Below are 26164 nucleotides of genomic sequence, written 5' to 3' on the forward strand. Positions count from 1 at the left end.
TCTCAACCTATCTGTAGTGACAAATGGATATGTTGCCCAGATTTTACAGAAAAGGAGACTAGAGCAAGGATAAGCACTAAAAATTGCTCAGGGGTTGCTTTTTAGGAAAGAGGGAAGAAGAATAGGCCTAAAAATAACACATCCATTTGTACCCATCAGGCTTTGAATTCATAGAGAATTGTGGAGAAGTACATTCATCGTACTAATCTACGCTTCAGTACAACAGGGCCATGCTGAGGGGTTGCAATTGCAATTTTGGGATAAACAAACAAAAGGTACACAGTTGAGTTTGATACCATTAACAGCACCTACTGCTCACAGCCCATCACACTGGCTGGCTACCAGTAATCCTTGCCACCTTCCCTTTCCTTGTTCTGAATTCACTACTACTTAACAATTAAGCAGGCTGAAATTTTCATATTGCAGGTCAAGAGAAAAGGGATATAACTGGGGAAATAAACTGGCTGCTGTAATTTTAATTCTGGAAATGTTATTACCCAGCTTGATTCAGGTCACAGATTAAAAACAGAGCTTCCAGGCAGGAAAATATGCTTTTCTTCATAAGAAAAACATTGAAGACCTAAAACAAAACAAGAACAGAGTACTTACATGTCACTTCTAATGATCTGCATGTAATAAAAGGATGGTAACCTTTAGAAAGACAATTCTATAAGATTCTAAAAGAAGATCAAGGAAACACACACAAGAAAATTAGTTGTACACACACCAACTTCATTTCCCATCTGAGGGGAAGGCAGTGCTCTGCATGACACAAAGCTCAGTAGCTAAATTGGTTCTCACTGAAGCCAAGCCCACAGAAGCTGTTTGCAATCATCCAGACGCCAAAAGGAAGGAAGCTGTCTGGTCCATCTTCTCCCAGTCCCACCTTTCCACTTCATCCAGGTGCTAGGCTTTGCTCCTTTGAGAAAGTAAAATTACAGAAACCTACTTTGCAGCCTGTATGGACAACTGCTTCCCTGCTCCAAGTCTAAATGCAGTATTGTTCTGTCCCAACTAGCAATAAAAATCCTACCAATAAACAAGGCAGCTATCAGAAATCAAGTGCTTCACTTTCTTCTGTTATCCCTAAATCTAGCTAAATTGGGCTTTACATTCAGATGTTTAGTTTTCACCTAGTCATCCTCAAGAGGATGCAAAGAAGCAGAATGCATGTAGTTAGTCAAGGAATATTCTACCTGCAAAGTACCTTAAGAATACCCAGAGAAACAACTGTTAGAAGACCTTATTAGCAAACTTGGTGAGAGTCAGTAAGTAAATGATAAAAAGTAATTTGCTTTCATTTTTGTAACAAATCACTAAAAAAATCAAAAACACACAAAAAGCCCCCCAAACCTAAATACTGGGGGGAAGGGACATACACACACTAAAAATCATGGGAAAAAAATCTGAGTTTCTTCCCCAAAATAAACAAAAAATGTGTATATGTAATGAGACAAAACAATTATACCTAGCTTGTGAAAGAAGCTTTTACATACTAATATTTGTACATCCCTCTAGTCACATTAGCAGTTATCAAAATTGCTGCTGAGCGAACAGCTGCATTACCACACAGCTCCAAACACCTCCCAAAATTACACCAGCTATGGAAGGAATCTTATTGCCTTTTCTTTTCTGTAACACAAAGCCCCACCAAAATTTGCAAGCAATACAGAAATATTCGACCTACTGAAAAAACATGTCACTTTTTCGCTTGACATTTTCTGTAATAACGTTTCAAAAGATCTGACAGGTTCGGCAAGCACATTTCACATCAAAAATCGCCTGGCGCCTAGCATCCATTCGTCCTTCATTAAATACTTATAAAAAAATACAGAATTAAATAAACAGTTTAGAAGTTGGCCTGACATACCAAAAAATACAATTCTCCAACAAACTAAATACCAAATCTGAAGGAAAGTAATCAAAAATAAGGCAGCACTGAAAAAGGAAGCTGGGAAGGCAGCTGCTTAGAGCACTAATGACTCCAACAGTGATTGACACTACTATGTATTATTCTTTCAACATTCTCTCCTTTAAGTAGGGATATGCACACACACAGAGAACACATTCCAGGATGGCAATATATGAAGACAAATCAATAATGAAGTGATATTTGACCAAGGGCAGTATTTTATGGAGATTTCTGTCTGCTACCTGTCACATCCTGGAGGAGGCTTCAAAGATTGACCAGAGAAGATGTGAGCTTTGCTTGGTCTTTCTGCTACTTGCTTTTACAACATCCACAAATGAATCAAATATATTCACTTGACAGCCTGGTTTTCATGAAATATAATGAGAGACTTGCAGCAAATTCAGTCACCTAACATAATGTCCCCATAACACACAGTCTCAGAGCCTGGAATTTCTGGTTTTGTATCAGCATTACCATGCAACAAGAACTTAAAGAAAACCACATCCCACCGAATTGGCGTGAGTCAGCCAGGTCTAAACCACAGTTCTATCTCAAAATACCATCATCTGTAATCCAATTTCTCTACAATTTGCGGCTACTGAATTTTAGCAATCCCAAACACAAACACCCCTCAAAAAAGCTGTTGAACAAGAAACTTATATTCAGTTGAAATATCCCTCAACCCTCTCCTTCACCTCAGCAAGTAGAGCTTGCCCTCTGAACTACTTTATTAGCAGTTCATAAAATGTATGAAGGAAGCAGTAAACCCTCACAGAGTCCCAGACCCTGTGTCTAACACACACTATCTTCCTCTGATCCTAAGCTTTACTATCACTTCCCTCTTAGGACGTACCAGTGATGAATTGAACCGTTATTTGCAGAGGTGAAATTGGTTTATGTTCCCCTAACTTGCACCTCCCGACTCTTCCCCTCTCTTCTCCAACAACGAGTGTTATTGAATATTATGCCCCATCTAGGAGAAGCACCTTCATACATCTGTAGATTTTTAGAGCTCTCTTCTGCTGCCAAGAATTACAGATTGTATACAGAAAAGCACTCAGCTGTGAGCAAACCAGCATGACCCCGAGTTTTTATGCCAGACCCAATGTTAGTTAGGATTTCACCTGGAGATAAAATACTTTCAGAGACTGAAATATTTATGAAACAAACAACAAAGGCACAGGGAGTGACCCTGGACAACAGCACAAATGCTGACACTGAGGAGACAAGGACTGGATGACAAACCAGGAGATGGCCTAATATCTCCAGGCATGAATATCAAGGAAACTATTCAGGTAATCAGACCACAAAACAGACAGCAAAGACTGCAAATAGAAGTAGCTCAAATTACAAGACTACTCTAGCTTCAATTACAGTAGCTGTAGAATAGTTCAGCTACTTTCAAGTACTGCTTTTTGCTCAATTTAACAATGAGAGTACAGAAATTAGGAGTATCATTCAAGCCATGTCTTAAGCCAATTACAGAGACAAAAGGAATCTGTTATCTCAGCCCAAACTATTTGGCCTCAGCATTAAAAGCCAGGGGAATTATCAATGGAGGTAAACTCTAATGTTCCTCACAGGTGAATATAGTCCCATATTCAACAATAACAGCCTGTAGTGCTAAGTCAGGAATCTTCAGGGAGTTGACCTGCACATAAATAAAAAGGAGTAAATGTCAATGCGAGCGAAATGGCCATTGGAGTTCTTTCAAATTCATTTTTACTGCTTACTGGAAACCAAGGTTGCTTTAACACACAATGCAAAAACCTCAGGGGAAAAACATGCAACCCTTCTAAAAATTCTATTCTAACAATTGCACTCTTTCATGTATAGTAATTATTGAACTAAATAGCTAAATCACTGAACTATCTTCACTATTATTTCTGTCTTCCCTCATTTTTTTTCTTTTTGAACATGAAATTTAAGGTTTATATAGGATTCATAAACCGTCTTAACAAAAAGATGTCACCGATCTACAAGTTCTCAATAGAAACATGTTGCTGAAAATTAATTAGAACAGTCACACGTCATGATTTCTTGAGACAGAACATCAGTTTTACTACAACCACGTTGCCGCCAACAAGAAACAATCTAAAGAGGAAATGAAGTGGAGGGATGAAGGAGGAGACAAGCGGAACAGTTTGGTAATGGCATGTGCCAAAAGGTTTTCATTAAATCTACCTAAAACTAAATAGACAGAAGTCTGAAGAATCATTTGACATTGCAGTATAAAAAAGCACTTTAGCAGCTAGACTTCCAACCACCATTCAGAGCAAAACACTCTTCTGCACCAGAGTATATGTACATTAGACTAATTATTAGGTTAGTGAAAATTGAGGGGTTTAGCCACTTTCCACCAATTTCAGAGATATTTAATTCTGTTCAAGTTACTGATATGAAATTCTAAAGAACGTGACACTCCCCTGGAAACTAAAACCCTTTCAACAGCTATATTTAATCTTATTTACATTTTATATATTCTGCATGGATGAAGATTAAGGAAATCAGCACACACATCCTCTTATCATTGCTTCCATTCTATGTGAACAATTCCATTCCAAAACTACTTTACTGAAGAAAATACGTGAAGTAGATTTGGTATTTCTCAATATATGATCAGTTAACTAAAATGAAGGGGGAAAAAGAAAGTTAAACTTAAGTTATGAGTCCAGCTTATATCTCCAAACTCCAATCACTTAATTTAGGCTGAAACATGTTTACACCACAGTCCACAGCAATGGTGCAAAAAAACCAGCAACCATTCCCCCAAATCTCAATGAAGTATTACATAATTGGGCAAAGTGAAAAAGGAAGCCCTTAAAAAGCACAAGTGAAATCAGTTGTAAATTCTCTCTCCCTCCTCAAGGAAAAATTACTGGCTTGCTCTTTAAAAACCTAGTTCAGCTGAACCAGTCTCCCCTATGTGACGTCAGGCAGAACTCCTGCTTTGTCACCTTCCCTGCTCTGTCCCCATCACTGCCCAGCAGCAGCACACAGCAACACATCCCAGTACAGCACCAACCCAGGAATGAGAGCTGGATTCAGAATAACACAGCCAGGTCAGTCTTTGAGTAGAAGGGAAACTTTGCAGAGTCATGAATACAGCAGGAAAAAAAACCACCAACAACAACAGCAACAACAAAATTCCTCTGCAGCTACAAGCATTCCATGGAAACCACTGGACTGTCGGTATTTTCAGCTGTAGGTCTGTGTGGATACTTGACCCCAGGCCGTAATTTGGTACAGGCTAAGAAGCTACAGGTCTCATACCCTGTGGTGAACCTGTGAGCTGGAAAGCTCCTGGCTCAGATATAAGTGAGTGAAGGTGCCTAAGGAAAAATATTTCTAAAGATGGTTTCAAAACCCAAAAATGCAAGGTATCAAAGCACATAACAAGATAACAGCTTAAATGAAGAATATTGTAAACCCATCTGGTTTACGCTATTGCCAAACAGCCAACAATTTCACTGTATAAATATTCCTATCAGGATGGATCCAACTGGAGCTCTCCCTGAACTGCAGCTGAAGTGCCAGGCGACTGCCCTTGAGTAGGGATGCCTCTAAAGATTTAAGATTCTTTACTTGACCAAGAGATCCTTCCTTACACAAAGCAGAGAGATCCCTTACATGTGACAGATTATTGGAGACAGAATGACAGCATGCTGAGTTAACTCTAATGAAACACTGCCAATTCACATAGCTGCTTAATATTACTATAGATATTGTACACATAATTCCATTACAGATCAATTTTTGTCCAAGTCTGAGACTAAGATTGGATCCAGCTCCACATATTCTAGAAAGAAAGCAAGGGGGTTCCCTCTGAATGTTGTGACATAACATGAGGGTCCTCCTTTCTCTTCGCATCTCTGGTCTACATGTGAATCATTCTAACTTGATTCTATTTCAACTTTCATGTGTATATTTCTTCCATTCTGTAATTAATAAGATGAACCTTGCCATCAAGCTTATTGAACCTTGTCAAACCATTGCCAAACCTTTTTTTAATTCCATTGAATTCATTTAACTCTGACAATTTATTATTTTGCCTCAGTTAAACATACTGCTGCCTCTCTCTTTTGAATGAGGTGCATATTCTACTCATCCAAAACAAGGTCACATGCATTTGTGATTGTACATAGCAGTCCTGACTTGACAACACAGAGAAACTCACTTGTTGCCCTATTACCAACTTTCAACTACCCAAAACTCCTGGCAATAAAGCTTTTACCCAGTTACATGCATCTACTTTCTCCAAGGCTGAAAACACAGCCTGCCCCACAATAACAACTGCTTTACTTATAAGAATCTTAAATCATCAAAAAAACCTGAGTGTAAAAACAATTTCCGCCACTCAGCACTAACAGTCCTGCCAAAATAATTTCTGCTGTGCTCACATTTTAAAAATCACAAAACTCCTTCTTTTAGGAGCCTCCTACATTACACTACATATGTTTCTGTCAAATCTCTTGTTTCATCTTACTAAATGTCTGAGAAGAGTCATAGTGGCTGATCAGCTGGCAGGTACTTTCAAATAAAATTTAATGCCATTCTTAATACAAAAGCAACCAGTCTGTTCTGCAAAGGTCAAACTCACTAGTAACTGTTTTAAAGCTTAACAATTTCTGCTGTCATTCCTATGGTTACAATCACGATACTATTAAAAACAGTTTGGGAATTTCTGATCTAATCCACCCTCCCACACAAAAATAACTCCTTTGTCATAACTGAAACTATGAACTTTTGAGCTATGAACAGCTACAAACCAAGAGCTTCAAAAGGAAAGTTTAAAGTCTTCCCTTCTGAAATAAAATAGTACATGGGTATTTAAGAAATCAGGACACTAATGACAATATTATAGCAAAATCAAATTATTTTAAACATGCTGACAATGTCTCTGCTTATCGATGGCATAAAGCAGAATGAACTGCTTGGAAAAGATAAAACTATGGAACAATGAACTAACTTAATGAGACAAATAAAACATCTCTTACAGTCTTCTTCTAGGTCAACTTCAGGTTCTTATAGTCTCTCAAGGTCAGGCTTTGCTTTCTCCTTTAGCTAAAGGTAAAAACCTTGCTTAAATATAGCAAAACAGCAGGCTTTTTTCCACATGACAGAAAGTAACATCAAGTTGTGATATATCTATTAGACTTGAAATTTAATGGTTCTAGTAACAGCTGAAACCTCAAATCTTACTTTTGTGTGCCTGAACATTCAGGTTACATTTCAAACTTTTTCATGAAACTCCACAATTATAATCATGAAATGCTACAGGGAGATTTGGAGGAAGGAAAGTTATTATAACATAACCATTTCCTTAGCTAGCAGACATAAGTAATATGTTTTCCTTCTGTTACCAGAAGTCCATAGATTTTAAAAACAGAAGCAAGTAAAATTACTCAGCCACACTATGTTCTCTTCAGTAATGACCTAGAATTTATTTCAATGTCTTTCCTGCAAGTGTAGTTTAAAGACTTCTTCTATCTAGCTTTTTTCCTAGTCCCTAATTATTATTAAAAAATCAATGGTGTGTTAAGTACTTCTCTACTTCTCCACTTGTCTGTAGCCTTTTTTTTAGTTTATCAAATTTTATCAACTGTTTGCAAACAGTCTTAATAGATATTGCTCCTTAACTGATAGTTTATCTTACCTGACACCACAAATAGACAATATATTATTTATTTCCACTTCTTCCTTCCCCAAAAAAATAACTCCTCTTGCTCACTGTATCTGAGATATCCAGATTACAATCAGAAATGCTCAAACAAAAAAAGGGTAGGGTAAAACAAAAGAGGGTAGAGAAAAGTCCAAAAAGAACATCCCAACTGAAAATTTGAGAGACGCATTTTTTTTAACAGCCATTTCAAAAAACTTACTATTTCTCAAAATAAAACATTGTAAAGCAGTATTATTCATTCACTTTACAGAGCATAAATTGTTAAATCTCTTTCCTAGCAGAGATTTGACATTTGAAGGTCACCCCTGCTCTGCAGTGCACTTTGGTACCTTACTACCTGCCTTCAACACACTCCTCAGTACTCACACTGGTCTTGCACTGCAGCATTTGACAAGGTACCCTTCTCTGCTTCTCATTTCATTTCAAGCACTGAGAAGCAGACAGCACGATAAAAGAACAGTAAAAAGAAAAACTGAAAAGAAAAATGACACAAAAAAACCCCCCACAAACAAACACCAAAACACCCACAAATTAGTTGGAGGACAAACTTCTTAACAGCAGACCAAAACACCAGCAACAATTTTAGGCATATTCTTAAACTCCTCTAAGAGTAAACCCCATGCTTACTGTTAGAACTGCAGTAGCTAGCTTGCCTACTTTGCAGTCTCTGAAAGATTGAAAATGCAGATAACAATGAACAAAACTAATTTCAGGAAAAAATTCTATGGCGGGGATTTCAAGAAGCTGAACGTTTTCCTCTGAAAGAAAAGACAAAAGGCAGTTTGATTTTTTTCCTTCAGCAGTATAAACATGACACAATCTAAGTGAACCTTTGAACCCACTGTTGGCACGTGTGTAGAGAAAGGAGGTGTGAGGGGAGTGCATTAACCAACTCACAAGTGTAAAATACTCCTTTAAACAGAAGAGATCCATCCAAGAATCCAAGTACCTAACAGAAGATAACACCACCAACAAACCAAAATGTAAGCACAAAACAAACTGAGGTAATAAATAAAAAAATAAATAGCCAGAGCAGAAATAGTTTTCACATTTCCAGAACCAAGTTAATTTCATAATTCTATTCATTTTCTGTTAAAATGCAGGCAATTCAGCATTCTAATAATTAAATCCAGTTGAGGGAATTATTCAATGAAAGATAAAACTCAACATGAGAGTTCAGAGTAGGTATTTTCAGTCTCTCAGACATCTGTTCCTGATGTCCTGACACCACCACAAGTAAAAAATATCTGTGAGAAACTGCACTATATTTTTGCCTATACCAGCTGCTTTCTCTATTACTAGAGACAGTTCCACTAAGCTTTACAGCTCCCTCAGTTGAGACACCTATTTCCGCCTCTTGTGCTCAATCTGTTTGAGTGCCACTTTTGAAAAATCAATTTTTAGGCTCAAGGGGAATAAAACCTACAAAAAGCATAATGTCATTAGCCTCCTCTCTGGAAACTAAGACCACAGCTCATCTACCTCTAATTTTTAGCCCCTGTAATATTTTCATATCTCTTTACTTTCAAATGCTTTCTTCTCCTCAGTCCATCTCCTATAGCACTACTCCCCCCTACACTTGCTGTCACAGTATCAAAAAGCAAGATCAAATAAATGATAAAAGAACAGTAGAGAGATCCTTAGAACATGGAGAGGAGGACAGGTGGATTCTTATCATTTAACTGATCCTGTAGAAAAGCTTAATATTGCACTGCCAACCTGTTTGTTCAGTTCAAGGAGCAAGACTGCAGCTGGCAGCTGCTCAGCTCTTCTCCTCAAGGCTTTAATTCCTCCATTTAAAAACTAGCATAGAGAAAAGATAAGAACCTAAGTGATGAGCAGTTGTAAGCAGCTCCAGTCTGCTTAGACAGCCCGGCTATTTTCTGCAGCTTGTCTCTCAACTTGGGGATTCCCACTAGAAACCCCATGCCCAAGGAGCAGCCACCTAAGCCTCCCACCAGTTTTCACAGTCATCTGACTCCTCTAAAAAAGGTCAAAGCTCAGGGAGACACTCCCAATACTTCTCCCTCAGACTCCTAGAAGCATAGTGTGCTACAGTAAACCCTGAGATACTTTTGAATAATCTGCCAGCCTTTCGGTTCACAGCACAGCAAAATTACAGGATCTGTCACAGGATTTTCCTTTGGCCAACAGCATTTAGAGCACTGAATGAAGCAAGCCATGCCGTGCCTGCCACCTATCCTTTGGGCCCAGGGGCTGTGAATCAGCTCAGTACAGCTGAAAGCTCTCAGCAGTGAACCCCAGGGATGCAGTGCTGAGCGCACAGAGCAGCGCTGAGAGCAGCCAGCACAAACCACCACGGCAAAACACTCCTGAGCGTGGGGAATGTGGGCATCACCTGCCCACGCCCCCTAAGCAGCATGGGGCATGCCAGGACATAAAGGCTGGGAAAGCACTGGATCGCCAGAAAGCTGCAGAAGCAAACTAGCAGTTTGAACCCCTGACCCCCAGGCAAGGCCAGAGCAGCTGAACATGGCTGTCACAACCCACAGGTTATCAACTGCCCACTGCAACCCATTCCCACATCTGTGAGCTCTGCTTTAAGACACTGGCTGTTCTCATAGCTTCTTATGACTATCAAGTCTAAATTAGTATCTTAATTAGAAAAGAAGGATAAGTGTACCTAAGTGCTTTTCCCAGCATAATTACATTTTCACTAGGGTTTTTACTATCAACGTGTAACAACTGGGGGGAAAATTAGAAGTCCTCTTATCAGGCTATTTAATGACAGAAGAAAAACAAGGAATTAGAAGTTCCTGGTGTTCCAGTCTCTGGCTTTTTTTCTCACCCAGAAGCAAAGAGACCCAGCTAGACAGAACTACTCCCAAATCAAGTGCCCCAGCTTTCACTTCTTGGGAAAATTATCCATTTTCCCCTAACCAGTGCAATTTGGGACTTGGGAGGAGAAGAGATAATTCTGAAATAAGCCTCAATAGCATGTTTGGATTAAAGTGGCCTCCCAGAGAGAAACAGAGAGAAAAGAAGGAACAGAAAAGAAAAATATGAACTACACATTTTATCAGCAGCCTCCAGATCCCTTGTACTATCTCCCTGATGATGATTTCACTTGACATAGTAAACTGCATTCCATACTGGGTGTGGAACAATTGCAGATATACTGCACGATGCCTGCTAAGTATTAAATGTATAGACAGACTTTACTGCACAGGACTTGCATCAGCATCCATTATAAACACAGTTTTTACAAACAGAATATGGAATCACAGACATGCCTTAGGATGTTCAAAATAGCTTGAAAAAACAAAAGAGAACAGAGGTACTGGCAGCAGAAGGGTGGACAGGGAAGTATAGCATGATTACACAGCTAATTTTTTAAAAAACTGAATTTTACATAGTGATCTACAAAACGAAGTAACTGTATTAGTAAAGATTGCCATACTATGTAAGATTCTTCTTTTTTTTCCAGTACATGTTAGGTTAAGAACTGGTAAGCATTTCATTTATATTTTTTAACTGACAGAAAAAGTTTCAAATATATTCAAGAGTACTCCTAGTTTGTTTTTAGATCTATTAGATTTCAAGTTGACATCTTTTCAATATTCAGAAGCTACTTTGTTGAAGTCAACTTTTTAAGAACAAGATCCTGTCAAAGAAAGATACTGACCGTACTGTATTACAATAATGCAATGCAACGAGGTTCAAAGCATAACCACATCCTATCCATGGGTATTATTGCATAAATTTTCAATTAGCTGCCCTGAGTCAGCAGAGTTCTACTGAGGTTGTATCACCAACTTCTTTGCCAGACCTTCAGAGTTCATCCTTATTTTGCAATGCCCTGTCCTCAGCAAGAATCATTGCCAGGAGATAGAAACTCCTCACTGTTACTTTCTAGACTGCAGCTAAAAACATCAAGGAATAAAAGACCTCAAGAAATAATAACCTTCCTGTAAACTGAAAAATTAATGTTTAGATTTGAAAACCATCTTGTAATCAATCAATGAGAGTCATCTTTAGGCCTCACCATTACACTAAGAAAAGAACAATAATATACATTTATAATCTAGCAATCGTTTAAAGAGGAAAGATGCGATCAGTTAGAGATCCAGCCTCTCTTACTCTAACTTCAGGAATGTTAAGCATCACATCTGATGTTTCAAATTTTGTGAAGTATCTGTGGTGCTTTCAGATGAAAGATAAAAACTTTAAAAAAAAAACTTTAGTTTTTTAAAAAAACATTATCGCCCCAAAATATGGTGTTAAAAGTTTACACAACAGAACAGTTGCGCTACAAACCAGTTTTGGTAAGTATTTTATTGAGTAATGCATTGCAATGCAGACAAAGACATGAGCTCATGGGTGCAAGTTTTTTTTCCTTTAGCATTTCTAACAAAACAGAAAGTGAAATAGTTTGAAACACCTTTTATCAGAAGAGTGCTTATCTTCATCAGTCTAGGTCACCAGAGTTATACCTATGCAAACCTCCTGTATTCAAGAATCTGGCTTTCTGATACCTGCCTCCCATTCATTTAGCTATTTTTGGCTTGTGGACATATCTACATTACTCATGTAATTTATGAGGAAGATACTCACAGTAATAAAATCTGATTACTACCAGCGAAAGGGAAACAAAAATTTTAGAGGTCATTTCCAGGAGAAAAAGATACATGATGCCAGGAGACACAGTCCTCAAGCCAATTCTTTATTCCTCCATTCCACTCTGTACTTCTTTTATAATTAATTGAGGGTATAGTCTCTATAGTTGTTCTAGATACAAAGTATTACGATATATTCTAAGTGAATACATGAAATACCAGATACTTTCTAGCAGGCAAACCTCTTCTGAATACATCTATTTCAACAATAATTTTTGGGCAAGTTGATGGAATAAAACATCTGGTTTTAAATTTGTATTGTGGGTTTTTTTTTACTGCACTGGTTATAGGAGCTATTATTTTCACTTTCAAAATGCAGGTAATTTATCATCTAGATTCTCAAACTTGAACCACGTGAATGTTGGCATTTCTCCCAACTGTAAGTTTCATTTAAAATATTATTTCACTTGCAAAACCTGTTAAACAAGAAATATTCATTTCACTAACATATACAAGGGGCTGAGAACTCAGCTATGTTATATTAATGCCATTTTTGTGAACTGCATATACTTCTTATATATAGGGAGAGAAACACACAGAAGAAAAAAAGAAGCAAAGGCAAGTTAAGGTCATACTTTGGCAATGTCTGAAGTCCTCAATTTTATGTCTTCCCTTCTGTTCATTCTTCCTAGCATTTGAAATTTTTCTTTTTATCCACAATCTAAAAAGTACTCAGTTGGGAAGAATGAACATATTTGATGCACTGTTTTCTTTACACATCATATGGAAGAAAATATTATATACAAAGTAAGAATCTTGATAACAAGATCAGCATGCTAGTTTCTTTCCAGCTCTTCTGCACCCAGCTTGTTCAAACAGAGCTTTGCAGAAACCAGACCTTTCTTATCTCAGAATAGCTGGAACTTTTCAACTTTTTCTGCCAATACTTTACAATCCAATAGTGTTTCCAATAGTGTTTCCCTTGCCTTTACTCTTAGGACTATTAATTCATTGACTGAAATGAGAAGTTTAAGTTTCTATGTTTGGTCTTTATCCTGTCAGCTGATATGCAGCAATCTTTACCAAGTATCTTGTCAACACTGTCTCTTAGAAACATATGTATAGAGTCCATAGAACCTGTAAGAGGGTGGTTTCATCAACATGTTACAAGATATGCAGAGCATTATCCTTGATCCTTCTGAAAAAAAAATGTTTAGTTTGGTGAGTAAACATAACTTCTGAAGACCTTTATACTTTATACCTTAGGCTGCTGCTTTCTACACATATATACATATTTCTAGAAATACTGTTCTACAAAAATCTAGATCATCAGTGTTCCAATCAAGAATGAAAAACAATACTCATAACCTTTAGCAAGAAAATAGTTTAATCATGACATATGCCTGAATTCCCATATAATCAATTCTGTGTTTAAAAGGGCAAAGGTGAGTCTGGCATGTTAATATATATCCAGGTGGATACTGTCAGTAGCTTCCTCTGACTGCTATTCACATCAGTCCTCTACTTACCTGAAATCAGCTCTGCTGCGGAAGTGGCAAAGGGAAGAAAGCAAAACCAGAAAAATCTTCACTACACATTCTGTAATTTAAAAAAACACTACTTTCCTCACTACTTCTTGTGTGCCATTCTTAATGGCAATATTAAATGGTATAAATAAGAGCAAATTCTCTCACTTGGGTTTTCAAGACTTCATTCGTTATACAACTTCCAGACTTTCTTTTTAAAGAAGTAAAAGTCTAGCCTTATGCTGTCCTCAGTTGAGCATCTACTTCTGTCTAACCCCCACTTCTTCCCTTACACAGAATCACAGAATGGTTTAGGTTGGAAAGGACCTTGCAGATCATCCAGTTCCACCCCCCCTGCCATTGTGGGGGACACCTTTCTTCACTAGAGCAGGTTGTTCAAAGCCCCATCTAGCCTGGCCTTGAACACTTCCAGGGGTGGGGCATCCACACCTTCTCTGGTGCCTAACCTATGCCAGTGCCCTGTCACTCTCACAGCAAAGAATTTCTTCCCAACATCTTATCTAAACCTACTCTCTTTCAGTGTGAAACTATTTCTTCTCATCCTGTCACTACAGTGTGCTTTGCCATCATCAGTCCATCCTCCAGATGTTTTAACCCCTTTTCTAAAACTCTCCAGCCATTCTACTCTTTTCTTTCCTCCCTTGTTCTACTGCCAAGCTATCCCTTCATTCTACTTGCATAATAAAAATAGGATGAATTTCATACACTAACACGATGTAAAACAAAGCTCACTAAGCTGGTAAGATAAAAGAGAAAAGCAGAGAAGGGAAGAAAGTAGAGACAAAACCCACACTACACTTTATGATGTGGAAGGCAAACCTTTCAGCTAAAAAGCAACCAAAATAAAAACACCAAAACCAAACCAACCAACCAAAAATGCCAAATGCTTGATGCTTGCAGCCGAGAATAACCTGTTTTGCTCCTCCACTGCGCTGGTCTGGGCTGGGATAAAGTTAATTAGTCTACACCTTGGTACCTTCTTCATGATTAAGTTCATTATTTTCCTTCTATCACCATGATAAAAGCACTACACAGAAACTTGACACAACTCCAAATAATGGCAACAGACAAGAAATCAGCCTTTCCCTCTCTTCTTCCCTCCTCTTTTTTTTCATTTCATCCATTCAAGCACATAAATAGCAGAATGCCTGGTCTTGCCTGAATTTGCTTAAACAAGTTGCCTTTTACTAGGAAGATTTTCTCCATATTCCAAGGCTGGAAAAGCATGCACACCTTTCCCCAGCTGAGGTTAAACACACTATTCTGACTGCAGCATGCAGATTTTCTCACAGTGTGTGTGCCCTACCTCAATGAAAGATGAACATATATGAACCTTAGCTGTAAGTGGAGTGTGGTTCACAATTCTGTATATAAGGTAAACACTGAAGCTTTATCAACATGCAGCCCCATCTTACATTTATGTACTTCCTGTCTCACACTATTCTTGACTGTGCTCCAAGTCCATTCTCAAGCAAATCAAATAAACATCAACTTATTTTATAAAAAATCTTGTAAATCTGACTAAAGGCACACTATATAAGGCACAGCTCTTAATCCTGGAACAGATAGCCCCTGAAAGGCTGTGCAGTTGAAAAAAGCCATTTCCTCAGTCACTGAGAAATATGCACTTGATACATGAACTTGTAGTAGTAACTAACTCAGAACCACAATAAAAATAGTAATTTAGGGATTTCAACTTAGAAATACCCACCTGGCAGCCTAAGATCTTTTCAGTCAAAGTATCTCTTCAGGCACCTACAAATGCTGATACCCAACAACAACCCCAATTAGCCTGCAGGAAGGTCCTAAACAAGTACCAAGCATTTAGTAATTAGTACTACACATCAGCGTATCCCTGTCTTTTATTTTGAAGACTCATACTCCATGTATCACTGCAATTTTAACCAAAAAATACCACCAACAAAATTGTTAGGTTACACCACACACATAGTGAATGACAAAAAAAGGTTAAAGTTCATCAATACTCAGTGCGCTCAGCTCCTCTTCATCAAAAACAATGGGCAAGCACCCAAACCACAGAGAACTACACATTAAATGCACTGAAAAATAGTTAAAATATTGAGCTAGCCTCAAAATATAACTAAAGGAGGTTATTTGAGTGAATGTATTTCTAATAGGGTATTCTGGCAATCAGTACTTGGCTTTGGAGTGCTTAGCAATGACCTACATGGGAGGAAAAATTTCCATAAAGATTGCTGATGATATGAAAATAGGCTATCATCAACCAACATCATGCTTTCCAATACTGTCAAAATAAAATTATATATCTAGTGACAAAAAAGTCATAATTACAAGATACAGGATTCACCTGGAAAAGAAATTACTCATAAAAATTAGAGGTAAGGAAAGCCTACTGATTATTTTGGTCAAATAATTCTTCCAACTAATAATAACTTTCCTCAACTATATTTTAAACTTATTGTCTTCCTAAACAAATAATCAACTGCTATTTTTCCCCCCTCAAAAACAAGGGTCTGCATGCACTATGAGAAAGCCCAAGAACGATCACTGGGGATATGCAAACACATGCTAACTGTGGAGAGAGCAGTCAGAGAGCAGTTGACAGCTCCCACAGCAATCCTTCCCAACACCTTCCCAGACAAACAAAAAAAGGGTAGTGAAGTGCTACCCTTCATTTTGACACTTCTGGCACTCACTTGGGTAGTACTATACCATATGTTTCTGGATCAAGTAGTATCCTGGATACCAGGAAAAAATGGCATAACAAGCACCAGGATGCTGCAGTTTAAGTAAATAGAAAATAACACGAGTGTGGGTATGGAGATACCTGTCTGGAGAACCCAAGCAGCACTAGGGAACATGAGGTCTCAGTTTTGCCTGTAATCAGACTGACAATTAAACTTAAGAGGCAAAACTAACAACCTAATTTTTAAAAAATAACCAACATAGACGAAAAAAGCTAATGGTCCTTGAACTTTTTAAGCAGGGAATAAATATTGAATCGGACTAAACAGAATGCATTATCCTTGCATTTGATCCCAAGTGCAACTACAACTAAATGCGTTCACAGTTCTGGTGTCCCATGTAAATAAAAACTTTGAAACACTGAATAACCATTGAATAACCACTGAATAACCATTTGAAACACTGAATAACTATCAGGACTATCATAAATTTACTGGAAGAGCTGACTAGCAGCAAGAAAACTCCATTGGTCTAGATACTCCAAACACAGACAAAAGATAACCACTTAGCCCGCCCAAAAATAATGAACATAGAGCCCAAATGTGATAGAGGTATCTTCAGTCCAGCATCATGAGATTCAGTGAAGAGTTAAAGGCTGATACACACTAAGTACAACAGGCAGTTTTTTAAGTAGTGATTAACTCTGGGCAAATTGTTCCCATGGCTATGATGAAGAATCCTCTATCACCAGAAGACAAATCCTCAGATCAATATCCAAAGAGAAACACAAGTCTAGATACAACAGAAACCATGGCAAATACTATGGCTTGTGCCATACTACTGAGTAGTTAAGAATCTCCACCCTTCAGCTTTAAATTACCTACAAATTAAATGCTATTGCGGAAAGTGAAGTGCAGCAGCATTTAGACAGCATTTACAGCAATGTTTTTATATGTAACAGTTAAGTACTAAGCAAACTTTGTCTCTCTGGATTGCGTTTCAAAAAGTAATCAAACATCTCAGGAAGATATCCACAAAAGCTTCCAAGATCTAAAGCACAATGCTGAGATACTTGTAAAAACAGTTGCATTCATTTGTTATATGGAAACAAACTGCATTTTTCAATGAACCAAGTTCGCTACTTTTTTTTCATCATTCATTATAGCACATATTTAACAAATACAGTTGTACATTAAATAGCCATTGTCATGACAATTTTTAGCAACCTTTTCACTTAGAAAGTTCAGTCTTTTAAATATATCATAAAGAATAAAGAGTATTAGGTGAAGCTAGAGACCAAATAGATTCTTACTGAACAATTGGTTTCAAATATAAAATGACCGGGGAAAACTTTTGAATACTTACATACTCATAAAATTATTCCAGGCACATTACTTAGTCTAACAACGTACTGTTACTACTCCTACATTAACAAAATCCATATTCATAAATTGGTGGGGCTTTTTAAATGAGCCAGGAAGTCCATGTGTGCTCCCTCTAACCACACTTATCATTGCCTTGCCAAGCACAGAAATCACCGCTGAAAAAAGCTAGCAGCAAAATGAGCCAGTAATAACAAAACCCAGAGAAGGGCAAGTGCCTGTTTCAGTGCTAGTGCCAACTGCCACTTCTCTGCACTGCCTGAGAGCTAAGTGTGACATCTGGGTGAAAGGAAGACCACACTCTATTTTGACTGTCACTTCATTCCCTCTGGTAGAAGACTGCTGCTCAGCTCGGAAGAGCACTCGCAAATCCCAAATATACTGCCTGAGTGAAAGTGCCCAAGTCTCATCTGTTTCAAACAGATTTTTCCTACATTATCATCAAGCATCTTCTGCATTAGGTTATTATCCATTATATGAATTTATCCTCTGCATAGGAATAAGCATCCCCAACACCATGTGATACAAGCAGCTGAGGCACAAGAGCTTGGGTTACTTGCCTGGGGACAATTGATATGACCATGGCAGATCTCCAACCAGAATCCACACCCCCACAATGCAAACAAATTCCTTAACTACAGGACCTTCCTTTTCAATTTTAGCCTGAGGTTCAAAGTTGTCTTCTTCCAAATGTTCCTTGCAAGCACTACTGAAGGGCAGAGAATGATGGATTTCTCAGCCTCTCTCTTACCTTGTTAAAATTCTTTCTCTGACTTTGCTGTTGGAAATGCCTTCTCCATTCTCCCAACAGAGATGGTTTAGAGGCAACAGCAAAAGCTATTCAAACTAATCAACCAGCCTGCCATTAAACCAGTTAGGCTTAATCAGCCACTAACTAAACAAAGAGAAGGTACACCTTAACTTAAATCTTCCTACAAAGAAACCAGGGATATCCATTTAAAAAGATCGATTTATTTCTTTTTAATTTCATTTAGTTTTTAAGTGAGCATTAATTATACTTAAGGGGGAAAAGTTTCAACAGCAAAAAGTGAAAGAAAGAGAGGAAGAAAAAAGAAAGCTTACATTTCAATATAATTATTTTTTGCTACATAGATTTTTGGATTATGAAAACAGATTAGTGCCTTAATCCAAAACAGAATTTACTAATAACTGACTTTTTGGCATTTTAAATTCCAAGTTTAGTTAAGACTAAAGACATACATCTTGATTTAAATAATGTAAAATATGCAGCTACTGAGTGTTTAGCACAGGAAACATCATTTGCTCCAGAGAACTAAAATAAATTTGGTTTAAGTAGATTTCTTCCTTTTCACATTGCCTCTTACTAAAAAGAGAGCCTAGTCTAAAAAGTGAAGGGACAACACAGTTTCCAGTAAAATCTATTCTGCAAGTAAAATCTTTAATAGAATGTTAGCACTATAGTATAAAAACACCTTGAAATTTTAAGGTTTACTAAATTCCTAACAAATTATAAGCAAGGCTCCAAAATTCAAGCAGGAGATGCAGAACAACAGAAGAAACAGAATATATTGCATCTCCAGTTCCTTAAAAGGGAGTCTGCCTGTTCACAGACTCTGCAAATATTTCCTGGAGGGTGTTACAACACTACACAAAGCCCTGAACAGACATGCCACAGAATCGCACTAAGATGAAAAAATACACAGTGGAGGAGCTGGTGTAAATCTAATTCCAGTAAGAACACAAAAAAGTCCCATTTCAGCAAACTTCACATACATTAAATTAAGCATGTGGCTATTTTCTCCTCCTCAGATACAGTCTACTGTTAGGCTATTTAATATGGCTAATATGGCTTATTACGAGGGTGGCTTATTTTTATACTAAAAAAACCCAGTTTAATTCTCTAGGACATATTTCCCCCTCAGCATCTATACTGGTACACCATAGTCATATAGTTGGTTCAGTAACCATATACTATTTTTTTATACTGGAAAAATGCCCCAATTCATTGCTCAAACAACTTCACTGGTACCGTTGAAGAATACCATATATAGTATTATATATATTATATACTATACTGAAGAATATTAAAAATACTAGAGGTGCTAACTACCCCAAAACTCCACAAGCAGATGTGTCAATCACAAAACTCTGTGAAAGACTAGTTAGTTGATTCAGGAAGAAGGAGAGGGAGGTTATTACTGTGTTTGAAGGTAACTTCATCAATTCTCCTAGGAGGTCACAATCTATTTCTCCGGAATATACATATAAATTTTTAAAAATAATAATAATAATACAAATGCTACACACAGATTTTTGTGCTACAGCACAATACACAGTTGACACATTTTGTCAGCACACATAGAAAACTCTCCCATAAGAGTTGCAGTCAGAGCAGCACAAGCTCTGGGAGCCAGTGAAATCAGCTCCTAAAGTGGCACTAAAATCTGATGGCTACCTCCTGCTTGGGACACTGGTAATAAGAAAGGGTCTTTCTCTTGTGGCAGGAGTCAGACTGCAACTGCTCTGTGCAGCTACACAAGAAAAGATATTACACCACAGCACTGAGAGAGCCTGATAAAGATCCTGAGTGAAAAAAATCCCCAGACTGCCCCAAAGTACACTTTTTGTTGACCTACAGGGAATGCAGCTAATCCCCAAAAGAAGTCTGGTGGTGCCCAAGCACAAGAAGTCAGGCATGATTCATGCAGGCTGGTAACACAATACATTTCCCAGCTGAGAGAGGAAACAGGAGTAGCCAAAATAATGTTTAAAAAAACACCTGGGCTACAGAACAACTTACACAGAGCAGTTCAGCTCAGAAAAGCGACAACATCCATCAGCCAGGGCTCCATTTATTGTTGTTACAAACCCAGATTTAAGTCCCAGCTCAAATGCAGATGATCCAGGACTTTACACACGCTTGCAGGATAAAACCCTACAAGTGCAAGTACTAAGTATTTTCAGGGAAAAAGCAGAGAGGGGGATGCAGACACCGTGAATTTCCCATTCCCTTGGCAAATGGGAGTTTTAAGATTTCTTGCAACATTTTGCCAGTTTACTCAAAAGAAAGGAAAGTAATGTCACAGGCAATAAGTATTTCAGTAATTTCAAACTAATTAATGAAAAATAGGTCTTGCATGACATGAGATGATGCTATACAGAGACATATTTGTCCACTAAATCCACATAACTTCTGCTTAAAATACAAGCTCTACCCTCCCATACACATGTAACAAGTAAATCCCAATAGAAATTATTTGAAACAGTACCTCAATTGAGAGCACAATTATTGTAATTTCATAGTAAAAACAGCCAGATGCCCTACCGTCTCAGACCAGACACAAGTGTTCTTATGTCAAAGAGTCTGTTTCAGATTAAGCTCCACTCTCTGTATCCATACCTGAATAAATCCACAGAAAGTTACAGACCCAAGTGGAGACACTGCAAATACCCAGGCCCCTTGACATCTTTCTTACACAACAAACTGCCTCAAAACAACAAAACAAAAAAACACTGTTTCCTTCTGCTTGTCATAAAGGTGAGGAATCACCTCACTCATTTCCAGATCAGGTTGTTCCTGATCTGTTAGAGCAGAACAAATGAATTTTTTTAGTAACAAACACTTGGAAATTCTCAAAATAAGAAGCAATGCAGCTACCCAGATTGACTGATTTTGAGGCCCTCAATTACTTCAGTTAATGCTTATAAATGAAGTGTTATGCTTCAGTTATCATATTCAGTTCCCTCATCCAAAATCAGACTATCTTGCATATGCTGCTAAAGGAACATTTATTCAGAAGTGACACTACTTTATAATAATTCAAATTACAGTCATTGCTTCACTTGTAAAGGCTACACTGCACACTAAGTGTTGGATAACCTAGGAAAGCCTTTCAACTTCAAGACCACATGGCAAGAGCTAACATTAAGTACATTTAAATTATTCAGGCTAATGGATAAGGAGCTTTAAAGAAGAACATTCCAAATCCACAATAAGTGAACTCTGTCAGTTTTTGGTTTATTTTTCCATTTTATTTATATTCATGCCATCTGGTTGTATTGATCATGCAGTTGAACAATCTTGTGTTTTTTCAAATGAAGTAAATGCAAAACTAATTTGTCTGCTAACAAACACGCTGCAAGTGCCAGCTACGAAGTCACTTACAGACTGTTACAGAACGAGCTCCAATTCACAGTAAACATATTCCCTAACAAATGGAGTAACAGAAGGCCAAATGGACAGCCATGCTCAAACCCATGGATCACTACTCATTTATTGAACATCATATAGTAAGATCAACTTCTGTGAGCCTCAAGTTTCAACTGATCTGTTTAGAACTTGTATCATATTCCACATCCCAAACCACAGCTAGACGTATCAACAGAACAGACTAAGTGAGCGAACTAAAAAAGTTACTTATCCTAAAAGCTGTCTCATGACAAACCACTTGCTAAAAAAGCAAGACTTACAGAAAATAAAGCTGGCAATTGACACAGCACAATAAAGCAGTATTAAAAAAGACTGCTGGAAGTAAACCAACATTAATTTCCAAATGCTGTGATAGAACTGTTTAAGTGACATTTGTCAATTTTCCATCACGTTCTCAGGTAAAATTTCTTGGACATGCACAGATTATGCACACTATTTCCAGCTGTTAGCCTTATCAAAGATTTAATTTCCAAATACAAAAACCAGGCAGCTTTAGATCCAAAGATGTATAAGCAATTGCCTTTCTTTTGCAATTTCAGATTACAACCCTTAAAATCACACACAGTAAAAGAAGCTACTGTCTCTATAAAAAGAGATGGAAGTGTCAGGGAAAAAAAGGGGGTAAAGGGGACTTTTAATTTTTAGTCATGGATTTCAGTCCTACACTTGAGGCATCAAAATGTGTTTGTTTCTTAAACAAAACTACAGGAGGACTATATAAACCAACAAATAGATAATAGTCTAATGTGCATCTAGAACAGAACTACAGTAACCAAATGACAGCAAAAAGGCCTCTCTATGTCTCTGCTGAAGCAGTCAAGCTTAATGGAGATGTGTGTCTCCAGTTCATACTTTTTAATTTATAGCTGGTACACCTACGCATGGCCTCCAGTGTATGGAATTGGACCAGCTCCTGAAATTCTCCAGGAAGTACTGCTACAGTAGTCCTAGCATTGATTTAGCCACACACGATTCAGCACCAGAGCATCACTGGCATTTATGCAACTCTGTCACTTATAAATGGTTTAAATTTACTGTCAAAACACCAAGATCCCAGCCATTCCCACATTCTTATTGCTTGTGATCACCTAATGTAAGTAACAGCAGGTTTTAGTATTTTTGTTTGTTTTCTTAAAGGTCGTACAGAGCTTTATAACTAGTCCTATACTTGTTCTCTCTATAGCATCTTCTTCTCTTTTTAAAATCACTACAGTGTTGCTTTATATTGAGAAGCTGCGTTTTGGACACATATATTTGTCCATCCACTAAGACGACAAAGTTAAACAACTAAAAGTGAAGTATCACAGGAAATCTCTTTTGCTTTCAACAGACCCCAACACAGCACTATTAATTCCACAGCCTGGCTCCAACTCTGTAAAAATTTTACTCTACAACTACACCAAAACCAGACCTTCCTCGGGACTTCCACAGATGCAAGTCAGCCTGTCCACACCCAACAAATTGCAGGACCTGGGCCTGACACCATATCAGCATAATTTGGGCTTGTCAAACAGGTAGGATATAGCAACATAAGTTATTTTATTGAACGCAAAGGTAACCGTTTCCGCTGTCCTACCTCATGGCGAAAAAAAATAACAGTAAAAATAACAAGCATGACATTTCCCCTCTTTATTTTGGGAGGCTCTCAGTTTTTCATTCTTTAGTTATCGAAGCTAACTTCACAGGAGACGGATACTAACGTGATAGAAAAAAGAGCTTAAAAGCGGAGCCCTGTCATGCAGGGACAGCAGTATGTGCAGCCTCAGCCCTCCCCTGCCCCCGCCCGCACCTGCGGCGGCCGCGCCGGGGGACACCGCTCCGACCCTGCGCCGGGCCACCTCCCGCCCGCCCTTATGCCAAACTCGGCTGGGAAAATAAACAAGTCCAACAAAAGGAAGGAGAGCGGGCGCAGAGGGGAACGGAGCCGGGCCTCGGGACGCGGCGGCCGGTGAGGGTTGGGGTCGGGGCGGGTGGCAGTGCCGGTTGCCCGGGCACCATCTTGGGGGCTGCCGGGGGCGAGGACGCGGCCCCGCAGCGCCGCCGGGGGCCGGCCCGGCGCTTTACCTGCTCTGCCAGCCCTGCAGGAGGTTGGTGTATTTGCTGAGCGTCCCTTCCAGCACCGACTCCCGCCGCCTGCCGCCGCCGGGCGCCTGCGCGCCCCCCGGGCTGGCCGCCGCCGAGCCGGGGCTGCTGCTGCCGCCTCCCCCGCCTCCATCCAGCCTGCCCGCGGCCGCCGCCCGGCCCGGGAGCCCGCGGCTGGCGGAGGAGGACGAGGGGGACGAGCCCGCCGACGTGGGGCGGCTGCTGCTGCGGCTGCTGCTGTTGCTGCCGCCGCCTTCGCCCGCCGCTTTCTCCATGGAGCCCCGCGGCGGAGGCTGCCCGTCCGCTCCGGCCCCGGCTGCCGCCCGTGCCCGGCAAAGCCCTGACTCACAGGCGGCGCGGAGAGGGGCGGCGCCCGGGGGAGAAGGGGCTGGGCCGCGGCGGGCGAGTGAACCGCCGCGCCGCCTCCTCCTCGCCAGGCGTTGCGGGGAGCTGGGCGGCGGTCGGTGCCCCGAGGCTCCGCGGGGTCCCGCCCGCCGCCCCCCCGGGCGCTCCGCCCGCCCGAACCAGGGGCAGGGCGCCGCTGCGGCGGGGGCCGCGCAGGGGCGGGGGCCGCACGCACACACGCGGAGGCACAGGGCGAACGGGGAGAGGCACAGCACGCACACGGACTGCATGGTGCCCGCGGCCGGCACACACACGCATACGCCGTGCGACACGGGGAGTGACCCCGAAGGAAACGGTGGCCGGGTGCGGGGCGGGCGTGCAGACCCACGCGTGTGGTGGGGGCAGAGCGCACACCGAGACCGCCTCCGGCCCCGGCGGCCGCACCGCGCCCCCCGTGACGCGCCCGCCACATGACAGGCACTCACCCGAGCAGCGGCGGGATGTGCACCGGGACAGCGGCGGACAGCGGGCTGCCCAAGCCACAGAGCGTGTGGCTGGCGCTTGCACAAGCCGTGCCCCGTCACCACCGAGGTGACTGTCCGTCGTACAGTACACCGGCAGCACAGTCTTGCCCGCACTCGTGAGCGTGGTGGTGTGTCCAGCACTCAGGAACACAATATTCTTGCTCAACCCACAGCACGTAGTGTGTATCAGTATACCACATGAATCATGTCATTCATCCAGACTTGACAAAAAAATACTACAAGTCCACACCTCCTGAAAGGAGAGGATGTAACTTCAACATCACCATAACAAGCTAAGCAGATCCTGTACAGTCAGCCCAGACCCACGAATCACTTTTGTGGCCATCCTTGCTGTTTTAGAGAAGTGCCTCATTTATGCTACAATGTGTATCTTCCCAGTATACCAGAGATGTAACTATTCTTCTTGTCATTTTATAATTGTAGACCTGAAACGTAGAAGAGACTCGAGAGTCCTTGAAAAGTATAAACTGAGCCTTAGCTTTTCTGCTTTAACCCTGTGGAAACTTTTAACAATTCTTCGTACTAGAGATATTTTGAGTGTAGAGTATCACAAGTGCCTTCTGCTCTGCACCTCAGAAGATACTCAAACTATCCAAATCCACACACAGTTAGATATGTACATTCCCCATATAAATCAGCACAGAGAGGAGGAATCCTAACTTAGATTCTCCCAGTTTTCTCTCTGGAAAATCCTACCATATGTGTTGTGGTTGGGTAGCTGAAATGTTGGGCAACCTGATCCTGAATTTTGGGTGGTTAAACTTCTCATGTTGTAGTTAAATACTAAGGCACAGCAGTCTGGAAACTTGAATTTTAATACTTCATGGGTTGGACATATAACACAACTCTTGCGGAACAGACTAAGAACTTAATTATTTTAAAAGATAAAATATTTCAGAGCAACTATTTTTCCACATCTGTTAGTTGAGTTGTTAATGTAAAATTCCCAAATCATTGTTCACTATGGGAAAAAACTCCATTTGCACAATGTGAAAACCTTCATTCTTAGGCTCAACTGTACTTTTGATGACCACAGTTTTCAGGAAACATTTAAATGAACAAGGAATGCTCCTTTGGGAAGCTCAGATCCTGCTTGGTGGAGATAAGGATGAGACCCCTTCATTTGTCTTCATAATGACAGGCCAAAGTTGTGGAACAATGTTTTTATAAACTGTGTCACCACATCAGCCACTTCAACACATTTCATGTGCATGTTCTACATTATAGGTAAT

The 26164-nt window shown here is 39.8% G+C and overlaps 1 protein-coding gene across 1 annotated transcript in view; it reads right to left on the reverse strand.

The window, feature by feature from the left end:
• OSBPL10 (oxysterol binding protein like 10) overlaps positions 1–24402 on the reverse strand; it is a 112279-nt gene extending 87877 nt beyond the window's left edge. Inside the window, exon 1 of the mRNA XM_009086144.3 lies at positions 24025–24402. Within this exon, the coding sequence (XP_009084392.2) occupies positions 24025–24317 (293 nt within the window). The 5' untranslated portion in view covers positions 24318–24402. The remainder of the gene's footprint in view (positions 1–24024) is intronic.
• Between the last annotated feature and the right edge of the window lie 1762 nt (positions 24403–26164).

This window comes from Serinus canaria, chromosome 2 (assembly GCF_022539315.1).
Source record: "Serinus canaria isolate serCan28SL12 chromosome 2, serCan2020, whole genome shotgun sequence".
Classification (NCBI taxonomy): Eukaryota; Metazoa; Chordata; class Aves; order Passeriformes; family Fringillidae; genus Serinus; species Serinus canaria.